The 12,514-nt window shown below is 44.1% G+C and overlaps 1 protein-coding gene across 6 annotated transcripts; it reads left to right on the forward strand.

Annotated features, from left to right (window-relative positions):
• Positions 1-2,213: 2,213 nt before the first annotated feature.
• AMZ2 (archaelysin family metallopeptidase 2) lies at positions 2,214-12,093 on the forward strand. 6 transcript variants are annotated; one of them, XM_081027510.1, is made up of 9 exons: positions 2,214-2,244; positions 3,646-3,750; positions 3,867-4,036; positions 4,510-4,792; positions 5,132-5,305; positions 5,390-5,518; positions 7,732-7,895; positions 9,196-9,372; positions 10,315-12,093. In XM_081027510.1, the coding sequence occupies exons 4-9, from the start codon at positions 4,510-4,512 to the stop codon at positions 10,468-10,470; spliced, it is 1,083 nt and encodes a 360-aa protein (XP_080883636.1). In that variant the 5' UTR covers positions 2,214-2,244; positions 3,646-3,750; positions 3,867-4,036; the 3' UTR covers positions 10,471-12,093. The 6 variants fall into 6 exon arrangements, with proteins under 6 accessions (XP_080883636.1, XP_080883634.1, XP_080883633.1 ...); XM_081027507.1 differs by lacking the exon at positions 2,214-2,244 and adding an exon at positions 3,118-3,260; XM_081027512.1 differs by lacking the exon at positions 2,214-2,244 and adding an exon at positions 3,131-3,260 and having other exon boundaries at positions 3,867-3,956.
• Positions 12,094-12,514: the final 421 nt, after the last annotated feature.

Here is a 12,514-nt window from a genome sequence, read left to right on the forward strand (position 1 = left end):
GGGATATTGACAGGGTACAATTAAAACATGAGTTTATACTGATACGTATTTTTAAGCTTGAAATTATTTCAAAATAAAGTTTTGTCCATTTGATAGGTAAGCAAAAATATTAGAGTGTTTTTCATTTTGTTGTAATTAGTAAAGTTAATGGAACACGTTTATGTTAATGGATCTTTCTAACGATCTGTTTATGTTCTTTATTCATTTTATGTCCTGGTGTCCATCTCATCCCTATTGATTTGTAAAAGCCATTTAAAAATCCTCATCTGTCATATATATATATATATATATATATATATATATATATATATATATATATATATTGCATTTATTTCCTGCTTTCTGTAGCCTTCTAATTTTGTTACAAATTTTGCTTTTTAACCTTGAATGACTGGCATATACACACATTTCTAAAAACGAGAACCTGTAGTTATCTTAGAAATGTAGATATCCTGTGGTTCATTCTGCAACTGCATATTTTAATGGGCAAAAAAATCTTAGTGACAATCCCATCCTAGATTTAGCATTGTCGACCCTTCCCCATTCCCCTGATTATGTATACTTTTTCTCCAAACCACCTATTATCCTGGCATCCTTGGTAATAGAAAATATCTTTTTATTATTTAAAAAAACAACAAAAAACTTTAAAAGAACACCCAGCATTATGTTTTTTAAAACTAAATATTAAATACTTTGAGACTATGCAGAAATAAGGGATTCTAAGATTTTGGGGGCAATCAAAGCTTTTTATGCAGAAAATCAATTTAAGCAATTTAAATGCAAAATGAAGAATACTTGTTAATGAATACAAATAACTGAATGAAAACCAATGAATACCTTTTATGTTCCAGACACCTTAAGTAAAAGTCTTTACCCTCAAGCATCTCACAGTTTAGAAAGGAAGACTTTTAGGAGTTAGGTTACACTCCTTGAGGGTAAGAACAATGATAGCAGATATGCACAAGACAATGAACTTTGCAGAGGAGGGAGTTTTGTCTTGAGAGGTGTGGGGTTAGGAAGATCTTTATGGAAGAGGTGATAACTGAGCTAAAGAAGCCTCTCAGGGATATCAGAAGGACATTCAACCAAAAGGCACAAAGTCCAAAGTTACTTATTTGATCCCTAAAACTCTGTAAGTTCGGTGCTGTTACTATCTCTGTTGTACAAACCAGGGAAGAGATTCCTAACAGGTTGAATAACTGATGCAGGTCACATGCTAACAAGTGGAACTTCTGGGGTTCAAACACAGACCAGGATCTTAGCCCCTGTGCTACACTGACTCTTGTGATATCTCGAAATGGACATTCAATCAAAAGGCACAACATCCAAGAATGCCCACCACTTCTCAGGCATGGTAAGACTGATGCATCAATGTTCTCAGTTTGAAATTTTGAGAAGACGTGGTATGAATGCATTCTATGGAAGAATGGGTTCAGGTAAGGATATGGACACTGTGGTCAAAGAATGAATTTTGAGATTTCAAGATCCAGGGATGAACCAATGAGAGGCTGGGGCAATCATTGGCGTTTAAAAGGTGAAATATTTACAAAGTAAAAGTCCTCTAAGGACAGTCAACAAGGGGTTAAAGGTGGAGAAGATAACAATTAGACAACTGCTGATGTCATCATAAAACGGTGTGTGTGTGTGTGTGTGTGTGTGTGTGTGTGTGTGTGTGTGTGTGTGTGTGTTCTTCCTGGAGATTGGGAAGGAGAATTAGGGTGAAGAAACACCAGAGTACGGTAAAAATGTCCTGAACTTCAAAACAATAGAGGTTGCTTTTGTAGTGGGAGAACAGTGGCTTGGAGATGAAAAACAGAGCTTAGGAGTGTATTTGCGTGAAGGTTCAGAAGGAAGAAGTGATGACCAGGGAGGAAAGTTGGGTGTCCCTTAAGGTGAGGTCTTGGAAGAGAACCCACAGAAAAAGGTGGAGGTTTGAGGAAACAGGGTTGTAGTGGAATAGAGCCCCCCCCTCCCCCCAGGATCCTTTGTAGGCAGGTGCTAGGATGGACTGAGTGTAGAGCCCGGGACAAACCTGGGGAAGACTGAACTGAGTTGGACAGGAGGGAGGGTGTGGGGGAGCGTGGGCTTGTGTGGAGGCCTGCTGGGGCCGTGCCCTGGAAGGGAGGGGATGTCCATTAGGCCGTGATTTGTCCTTGGCCGCACTCCGTGGCTTTAGCCAGCTTGAGCACCGCCCACGTCCTAACGTCTGGCGGGCAGTGCGATGCACGAGGGAGCAGTACAAAGGTGGGTCCGGGATCCTCTGCTTCGACACACTCAACTTCCCAGGACGGACGTGGGCCCGAGGGATCGAGCTCCCCCATCCTTCACAGGAGAACAGCGAGGCTCAGAGAGGTTCAGCGGCCTGGCCAAGGCCACAGAGCTACTTGCGCCCCCACGTGAACGCGGGGCTGCTGCTACTGCACGGCCTCGCTTCTGGCAGACGCAGCTGGGGTCCTTCCAGCCGTAGAGCGACACCGAGACTCAGCCCCCAGATGCAGAGGACCCCTGTCGGCGTCCCGGGGCCGGACACCGCCTGTGTCTCGCTCGCTGCCGCACACGCTGCACCTGCCACCAGCAGATAAAGCAGGGAAAGTACAGCGGCTGACGGCGCCGGGAACGCGCGCCGGGCTCTGCGTCACCCTCCGGCCACGGCTGCGCTATTTTCGACCCGGCTGGTAAATTCGTCACTTCTCAAACCCACGGCCCACCGAGCACGTGCACAAACATGCAAACCCGGCGACGCGGGCGCGGCCCCAGGGGAACCGCCGCCGACCACACGGCCTCGGGCGCCGGGCGCCTCGCCCCAGCTTCCCCCAGGCCCAGCACCGCCCCGAGCCTGACTTTGAGAGAGTAGCGGAGACGCCACCGCGAGGGCCAACTTGGGAAAGGCGGCCGCGGGAGCCCACGCCGGCGCCTCGTCGCCCCCTGGCGGGCCTCCTCTCCTCGGGGAGACAAAGGCCGCTAACGCCGCTAAGCCCTGGACACTGCGCAGGGGAGACGGCCTGACGCTACGGGGCGTGGCAAGGGCGTGGCGGGCCCAAAGGGGCGGGGCACGGAGGGGTGGGGCGTGGCGGGGCGCCAAGGGGCGTGGCAAGGCGAAGGGCGTGGTGCGCACGCGCGCAGGGGCCGCCGCGGTAGGCCGGCTGTCTGGCGACGTCGAGGCCTAGAGTGGCGCAGGTCGTGCGGCGGAAACGTCAGGAGCTGCCGGGAGCTGCCGGGGCTGCGCTGCCCCTTTTAGAGGATGGGGCCGGTCGCCATCGGTGGGGTGGGAGGAGCATGTGGGAGGGGCAGCCGCGGCGGAAGCGGGGAGGACGGCGGGGGCGGCGGTGTGTCCTAGAAGCGAGGCCCAGCCCGCAGGAAGCTCCTCAGGGAGCAAAGATGGAGCCCGAGCCGCTGGGGGAATCCCCTGCTCCACCCCCAACCGGGGACCCGGTGGCGGCGGCGTGCGGCCCAGCGCCAGCTGCGCGTTGCTCCAGGCGACCGGCCTGGTGACTAACGTGTCCTGATGGACCCTGGCGCTGGTTTTAGCAGTGACAGCATTGCGGGCCAGCCACCCCCTGAAGTGACCTGTTTTGTACGCTCCCTCCGGGAGGGGACCTGGGGGGCTTGTTAATTTGCCTTTTTTCTTTTTTTTTTTTTTTTTAGCACTCCTCTGTAAATATTAGGGCGGAGGCACCCCGGGCGACAGCTTTCCGACCAGGCCCCGACACGCCCGTCCCTTCCGATGTCCTAACCTGAACAGCCGTTCAGGTACATTTTCCCGTCCACAGCCTAGCATGACCCTGGAAAAGACATGTAGATAACGTGAAAGTACGACAGGTTCCAGACGGAGCTCCAGTGTTTTTTTCCTTTTCGGACTCGGAAAGCCTGGAGGTGGCACAGCTGTTTGACCCGCGCGTCTGGCAGGATGAAAGCTCCACCGAAGAGCGCAGAGTGACGGGACGAGACCTGCCACTGTGAGTCCGGCTTTCGAGTAGTCGCCTGGTGTCTTCCCCAGGATGCCATGACTTTGAGACCGTAAACTTCAGTGGCTGAGGTATATTAATAATGTCAGCCTGCAGGGACGTTTTGGAATCGGGAAGCCTTAACGTTAGTTCTTCTCTGTTTGGTCTGGGACGTCTCTTCGAGTCACGGTGGGAAGGATGAGTGTTTCTCACGTGGCCTTCGTGAGTCAATTCACGATATTGTTATTACCCCGCGGACAAAAGGAAATGGGAAATCAGGTCATGCGCTTGTGGTTACCACTAGTGTTTGTCATGAGATCAAGGACCGTAAGAGATGGAAGAACGAATTTCATGATTTTTCTTTTCACGTGTTCGGATACCCTCCCCCAAGAAATCGATTGGGAATAGTGAAAGCAAACGGTAGTTTGGTGTGGCCCCTCTAAGGCATTAGCAGTCAGTCGTTCCATTCTAGGGAGAAATTAGAGAGGCACGTGGAGGAAAGGGAGGTTAAAGTCACCCGCATGGGTATGCATTTTGTATTTGACTATATGTGTTTTCTCGGTAGATGCAAACAGTACGGCACTCGGAACACACACTAAGAACAGCTCTCATCTCAAAGAACCCAGAGCTCGTATCCCAGTATGAGAAGTTAGAGGCTGGAGAACGGCGTTTGATGAACGAAGCCTTCCAGCCAGCCAGTGATCTCTTTGGACCTATTACCCTGCATTCTCAATCAGATTGGATCACCTCCCATCCTGAGCCTCCCCAAGACTTTGAAGAGTTTTTCAGTGATCCTTACAGAAAGACACCCTCTCCAGAGAAATGCTGTATTTATATACAGTGCATTGGTACATATTGTAATGTTGCTGGATTTGGTTTGGCTTTGCAATGGTGGTGTTGCCAGGGAGACTTTGGGCTTTTGACCTTATTCCAGGGGACAGTTTATATGGTCATTTCTGACATTCATTCCAGTGGTAGAAGTTTTGTAACCAAACTGCCTTAAAAGAGGACATTTTGTTCCTAGCTCATATTTACATAAGTGAGTGATAAAGGTGTTTTAATTTGTCTTTTTTCTGAACACTTGGAGATGGTTTGTTTTTAACCCCAAATTTCTAATTGTAGACCCAGGTAAAGACAATATTTTAACCACCTTAAAATCTATGTTTAAATTTTCTTCCATGTTATAGGACCTCTAGGAAATACTCAAATTATCAGTGAAGAGTATGTTAAATGGCTGAAGGGCTACTGTGAAGCATTTTTCTATGGCTTGACCGTAAAACTCCTGCCACAGGTTCCTGTCTCTGCAACAAAGTGCTCTTTTAGAGTCAACGAGAACACACAAAACCTACAAATACATGCAGGTGAATTAAATGCTTTAACAATTTGAGTTGAGTAAGGGATATGGAGATACATGTAAAACTCATGTACATTCCTTTTGAAAATAGGGCACATCCTGAAGTTCTTAAAAAAGAAGAAACCTGAAGATGCCTTCTGTGTTGTGGGAATAACAATGATTGATCTTTACCCAAGAGACTCCTGGAATTTTGTCTTCGGACAGGCCTCTTTGACAGATGGTATTCTTTTTTTGACATGGTGGTAGAAAGTTCAAGTTGAGAATATTTGAAGGTGTAGAATGAGGGAAGATATTCCAACCAATTATAATTTTGATACTTAAAACTGTATGATATTTCTAGTGCATCATCATACTGCAGTGAGAAGTGTGTTGTTGATAGATTTGGATGATACGGGTTCCTCCCAGGTCGCCCATGCAGCTAATAATACCTAATTCAAGAGTCATTTTGAGATAATTTACATAGAAGTGCTGATATATATAAAGTGTATGTATGCCTGGTACATATACAGGCAGACATTCACAACAGATGGGAAATGTAAGTAATTCAGTAGCAAGATGAATTAAATTAAGGATATTTGAACTGTCATTAACATAAGTGAAAATCTTGCTAATTGTTTTTCAACTATTTTTGTAGTCATCTTGCATAGAGTACCACAGACGGCTTTATAAGTGTATGCCTCTTATCCTGTGTCTTTCAACATTTTGCTTTTTTTTTTTTTGAAAAAAGTGAACTTCAATCTTTGAGATATATAATAAACTTTGACTCATTAGGAACATCGCATGGTAATATTGCATGTGGGAAAGCATCTGGAAGCAAATCATATTTTTGCCTATATTTTTTCTTTTTGCCTCTGTCCACTTCTCCCCACACCTCCATTTTGCTCTTATTTCTCTACCCTTATTCCCCAGGATCTAAAACAGGTTTGACGGGAAAAAGTCCAGTGAACTAAGGGGAGTGATTGGGGAGTAAGTACCAGGGACTGGACTGTATGAGTACCAAGTTTATGGACTGTCTGCATGTTACATTAGCCTCTCTATGACAAATGTTTCTTTTGATTAGATATCTTTCTCTCTTACCCGTTCATCAGAAGTGGGGGTCCAGGTTAGATATCTTTCTCTCTTATGCATACGAAGTGGGGGCCCGGGGCAATAAAGAGTCTCATCTTCCCACCAACTTTATCCTGAATTCTCCATTACATTTTTATAGCCCAGCCCACCCCCAAGACCCTGTCAGCACACTCTCTTGGAGACTTGGGTCACTGCTGTGTTCCTGAGTTTTGTTTGAATTAACTATCAGAATTAAATTTGTATGAGCTAAATGTTTTCTCTTTTATCGTTAATCTTATAGAAATGAAAGCATTAAAAAAATTTGAAAACTATATCTAGATATTGCTGCCTGTTGTATCTTATACATTTGAGGAGGTCAGGAAACATTTCTTCGAAACTATTTCCACTTTATTTCTTTTTTAAAATTAAGTTTCTTAGATATTGCATGACATACAAAATAGTAAGGTAGCAAGATTGATCTGCCATGCAGTGACTTTATTCTCTCCTTTCCAAGAGTGAGGTGAGCTTTGAACCAAGAGAACTGGACAAACCAAGTTGCATTGGGCAAACTTATTATGAAATCATTTCCATAACAAAACATTCATATTACTTTCAAATAACAACTGAAAGAGAGGTATAAATAAAAGTGAGAACATAAACAAGTCACATTATAAAACAGTGGCCTGTAGAATGACTTGTAAATCAAACATTCTTCCTCATGTGGGTAAAGATGGTTGGATATGAGCCTAAGACCTAACACAGGAAGTCAGTTACAAGAGTGTTTATTCTGGTCACCACCCAACATCAGGCACATAATAAGAGTTGTGCTGTGCTTAAAAGTGGGGAGGAGGGGCAAAGGTTCTGTGTTCTGTCTAAAGGCCTGGTCCAAAATGTGGTCTCCAAACATCAGGGGCAGTGAGTGGCAAGGGGTTTTCTCAGCAGCAACACATGAGGGCAGTATAGGCACACTCACTGACACATAGGACATGGGGATCTGTTCATTGTGTGTTTAAAGGGAAAAATCACGAGCATGTGTTGTTCATGTGATCATTTCTTCTTTGGTGTACTTGATTTGGACTATTCCTTGCGGGCGGGGGGGAAACTTTTGTGGGAAAACAAAACCCACTGGAACTTCCAGTTTCTCAAGGATTTGACCTCAGGATCATTGAGTGTTCTAGGGCAGGGCAAATTGGATAGTACAAGAAGGTTTTGATAGGGACATCTGGGACAAAAGTCCTCCTTTGTCTTGGCAAGTCTCGAGCATACTGGATTGCATGGACCAGGAGGACATATTCATTCATTGACCAGATGCCCCAGCAGGCTCTCCTTTGGTCTTTCCTTCAGGAATCTTACTCTGATTCTGTGTGGCTTGTCCTCTTTTTGTAGGTGTGGGGATATTCAGCTTTGCCAGATATGGCAGTGATTTCTACAGCTCACGCTACAAAGGCAAAGTGAAGACACTGCAGGAAAAATCTTCACATGACTATTCCGTTTTTGATAACTATTCCATTCCTGAAGTGACTAGTGTTCTACTGCTTCGGTCCTGTAAGGTGAGTTGTTTGAAAAACCCAACAGGGGTAGTTTTTAAAGGGAACTTAATTTCCTACGTTGTATAACAACAGTCCTGAAGGTAATATTATCAATGAGTCTGTATCACTTGTATATTTTTCGTGGCTATTGCTTGACTGAAATGATCAATAAAACCAGAATTTAAATGTATACCTTCATATGGAAATTTACAGTAGCTGTGCTAGATTTGTGTCCTGTTAGTTACATGCAGCTTTGGCTGTACCCACATCCTCACCATTAGTTTAATTCCAGAATTCTGGTATGAGTAGGTGACCTACTCTTTCAGGCTGCTATGGTCATCAGGTAAAGCTGCCTTGCTGGGGCCTGGAAGACCTCTGCTCTCTGGCTTCAGAAGGAGAATGGCCTTCCTGTTGGGCTCCCGGCTCCCTTCTGCTGCAGTTAGTTCTAGTGACAGTTGCAGAAGTCTCCCCCACTGCTGCACAAGCTTGTCTCGTGTTTTCGTTTCCCAAAGCCAGGGGCATAGGCTTTTCTGTTTTCTCCAGTACCCTTTTAGGGTTGGAGAACTCCACCTCACAGAACAGTGTTTTCAGTATATGTCCCCTGCGTCAGCATCACCTGGTGTGCTCATTGACATGCAGGTCAAGCCCCTCCTCCTAGACCTCCTGTCGCAGCATCTCTGGGGAAAAGGCCCCAGGATCTAAACAGTAACACGGACCTCGCTGGTCTGGAGCAACGGCTCTCAATCTGGCAGTTTCACCACCCAGGGATCATTGGGCAATGTCGGGAGACGTTTCTGGTTGTCACAGTTGGGGAGGGGATGCTCCTGGCATCTACCCTGTTTCCCTGAAAATAAGACCTAGCCGAACCATCAGCTCTCATGCGTCTTTTGGAGCAAAAGTTAATATAAGACCCGGTATTATATTATATCCAGTCTTACAGTAAAATAAGACCAGGTCTTATATTAATTTTTGCTCCAAAAGATGCATGAGAGCTGATGGTCTGGCCAGGTCTTATTTTCGGGGAAACAGGGTAGTAGGTCTATCTAGGGATGCTGCTCAGCATCATCCAGGGCACAGGACGGCCTCCTTTCCCCAAAGAATAATCTCACCAAGCGGATCGTGGTCTTGAAGTTGAGAAACCCTGGTCCAGGGGTAATTAAGTAAAGTATAGTGAGGAAGGCAGTAAAACATTTAAAGAAATGACAGATTAAGTCTTTGGGCAGATTCCTGTCTGTTTATTGGAAAAGCAAGAAAAAGAAGGGGTGTGTAACTGATTGCTGCTGATGGTGGCGTATAAAGCCTCAATGTGAATGTCTTGCAGACTCTAACCCATGAGATTGGACACACATTTGGAGTTCGACACTGCCAGTGGCTCGCATGCCTAATGCAAGGCTCCAACCACTTGGAAGAAGCCGACCGGCGCCCCCTAAATCTGTGCCCCATCTGTTTACGCAAGTTGCAGTGTGCTATTGGCTTCAACATTAGAGAGAGATACAAAGTAAATCCTGGGGTTGTCAGAAAAGGGGAAGTGGTTATACAAGTAGCAAACTACGATTTTTTTATAGGGCTGGTCTCTGAGCTGTCATTTATTAGAGGAAATTAGTACATAGGTAAGCAGGAAGTTGCCGCTTCAAAAAAAACATGCAAAGAAATAGCCTCCTTAAGAACTTTGACTTGCCTGGGAGTGCCTCACACTTGTTCAATGAGAAATGGGGGAAAAGGTTTTCTGTATTTGCCATTTCTTTAGGGCAAGAGAACTTGACTTTGCAGAAGGTAATAAATATTGCTACATGTGGTAAAGTTCATTTTGAAAAACTATCTAAATATGTGGAGTTGATTTATCATTCCAAATATGAGAGACAGGTTTGATATTCATTAGAAGGAAAAGATTTTGAGAAGGAAGAGGGAAAGTACATGATCTTGGTGTGTGTGTGAATGTATGTGTCCGCATCTTCCCACAAACATGTCAGTATACATCAGGTAACTGCTCATGGGCACAGCCCCTCATTCAAGTGACTGCAGTACATGCTTGTACACGTGTCTTCATGTGCATGTGTCTACCCTTATCTGTGTGTACACTTATGTATGTGTGCACATTCACGTCAGATAAAAAGCACAGTATAATATGGAACATTTAGCAAGTTGAGAAAAGAAAACACTTGTCCTCACACCCTAAAAAACTGCGAGGATTAGTGTATTTCTTTTTAACTCCTCTGCATACTTGTGACTGTCATTTAATTATAGTTTGTGTATTTTTGGTACATGCTGTTTCACTCAGTATGTCAGCGCATATTTATAGGCATGTTTATCAAATGGAACATCTTCATGGGGTAATGTAAGTCAGTGATTGAGATAACCTGATTTAGAAGCCAGTGTTTTCTCTCGCCTAAAACTATTTTGCTGTGCTTTGTTAACAGGAGTCTGTGTTCTGTTTTTCAAGGCGCTGGTGAGGTGGATTGATGAGGAATCTGCTGGCACCCCTGGAGTTACTCCGAAACATAGTCGTGAAGATAATGTGAATTTGCCCAAACCTGTGGAAGCCTTTAAGGAATGGAAAGAGTGGATAATAAAATGCCTTGCTGTTATCCAGAACTAGGCACTTCAAATAGGAGTAATTAAAATAAAGACTTACACATTGTGCTTTCCTCTGGGTAGAGTACTTCATTGGAATAAACTGTTCACTGACACTGCCCTGTAACGAAGTAAAACAGAATAGAAGCACCTCTAAAGCACCTGAACTTGAACTGAGGCTCATTTTGAATAATAAAAGCTCTAAACTCTTTCTCTTCTGCCTTAGTGGCCTGGTCTATGGCAGCCAGCACATCATTTCCATTCTTCAAAGGTATTTCAAGTCTCCTGAGAGAGCTAGGACTAGCAGAAACTAGTAAGTAAATGAATACTGTAAACGTTGCTGTATATGTCCCAAGAAAGGATTTTCAAGGAACCTAATTTCCAGGGGATGATTTCTGCTTAAGTTTTTAGAAAGAAGTGTCCCCTGTTAGATCCAGCCAGGTGGCCTTCTCCACTCGTGTCCGTTTTCCTTTTTGATGAACTTTCTGTACTTTCTGGGCTGCCTTACCTCCTGTTTTTCTTTGCTTAGTGTCAGCTTCGCCCTGAAAGAAACAACAGCTTAATTTAATAAAATAAAATAAAAAAAAGAAAGAAAAACAACAGCTTGTACTGGCTTTTCGCAGCTTAAAATGTGACCTCTCTAGAATATTTACAAATGAAAATAAGAGTGGTACTTGTACTACACCAACCTTTGTACAACAGGTACATTGCAATTGTCAGCTTTACCTGACAGTCATTTGTGAGGGTTCTTGCAAATAATTTGTTACAATAGTCCTTGTTGCAGTTTTTCTATGGGATTAGAGCAGCTGTTGGGTCCATTCCCACAATAATATCTTTCTCACTTCTTTGCAGTAAGTTTACTTGAGTGGGGGAGAGAGTGTGATGGGGTTTCCTGTCGGTGTGCCAAGAATAGCCAGGATACCTGTCAGGCTGTGAACATCAGCTGCATTTCCACGGTGGGGCTCAGGGTGATAACCTCGAATGTGACAAACCATCTCTAGATCAGTATGTCCCAGAAATGGAGACATTAGAGCAGATCACTGGACTGAATACGGTGAGCAGAGATCATTTCCCACTTTTCCATCTTAACCTCGAGGGCGAAACTTTAAGGTAGTTTTTATCACGAACTTTGAAACCTAAATTCTTTCGCTGTTATTATTTATGCAGTATGACTTAAACCATAGTTTATAACTGAATGAATGGATTCTCTTACATTCTACTCCTCTAGTTGAGTAACCTGAGTCATTTAGAAAAATAGAAAATGTTGGTTTGCGATTAAAAGCGATTGGAGAGTGAATACTTTATCATTTAATACTGAGAAATGAACTCATGGAGCATGGACTTTATATACATTCTGGTATGGGTTTATTTTCCCAAATGATGTATTTTCCCCAAATAATGTACTTTTGACTATTGTCCATTCCGCTCAGTTTTTTTTTTTTTTTCATTTTCCTGTAAGGTAAGTGCAGTTTTAGTCCTGTAGGTCATTGTTACTGTGATTCATTTTTTTGTGCTTCCCAGGTATTTTGTTTTTTTATGACTTGAACTGTTGTGACAACCTGGGTCAAGCAAGTGTATTGGCACTATTTTCCAGCAGGCTAAGGTGATGGTTAGCAATTTTAGCAATAAAATATTTTTAAATTAAGGTATGTACATTGTTTTTTTTAATATTTAATACTATTGCATACTTTATAATAGACTACGGTTTAATGTAAACATAGCTTTTATATGCAGTGGGAAATCAAAAAGTTGTGTCACTGGCTTTATTGCGATATTCCTTTTATTACTGTGGTCTGGAAACAAACCCCCAGTATTTCCGAGGTATGCCTGTAGCTACAAACCTAAAAGAACTCAGATTTGGCAAGGTGTGTAAATTAGGGGTTACAGTTGTCATGTAGGATGTCATGCGGGGTCTCTGCTCCCACTCCCCACATAAGAACACAGGATATGGTGAGGCCAAAAAGCAACACCCACGGAGCTATAGATAAGGGAGTCATACCACTATAGTCTGGCTGGCGGCTGGGTTGGAGACACAGGAAACAGGATCCACATGATCTGCAACCTGCTGT

The sequence above is a fragment of the Rhinolophus hipposideros genome (assembly GCF_964194185.1).
Source record: "Rhinolophus hipposideros genome assembly, chromosome: 20".
Lineage (NCBI taxonomy): Eukaryota > Metazoa > Chordata > Mammalia > Chiroptera > Rhinolophidae > Rhinolophus > Rhinolophus hipposideros.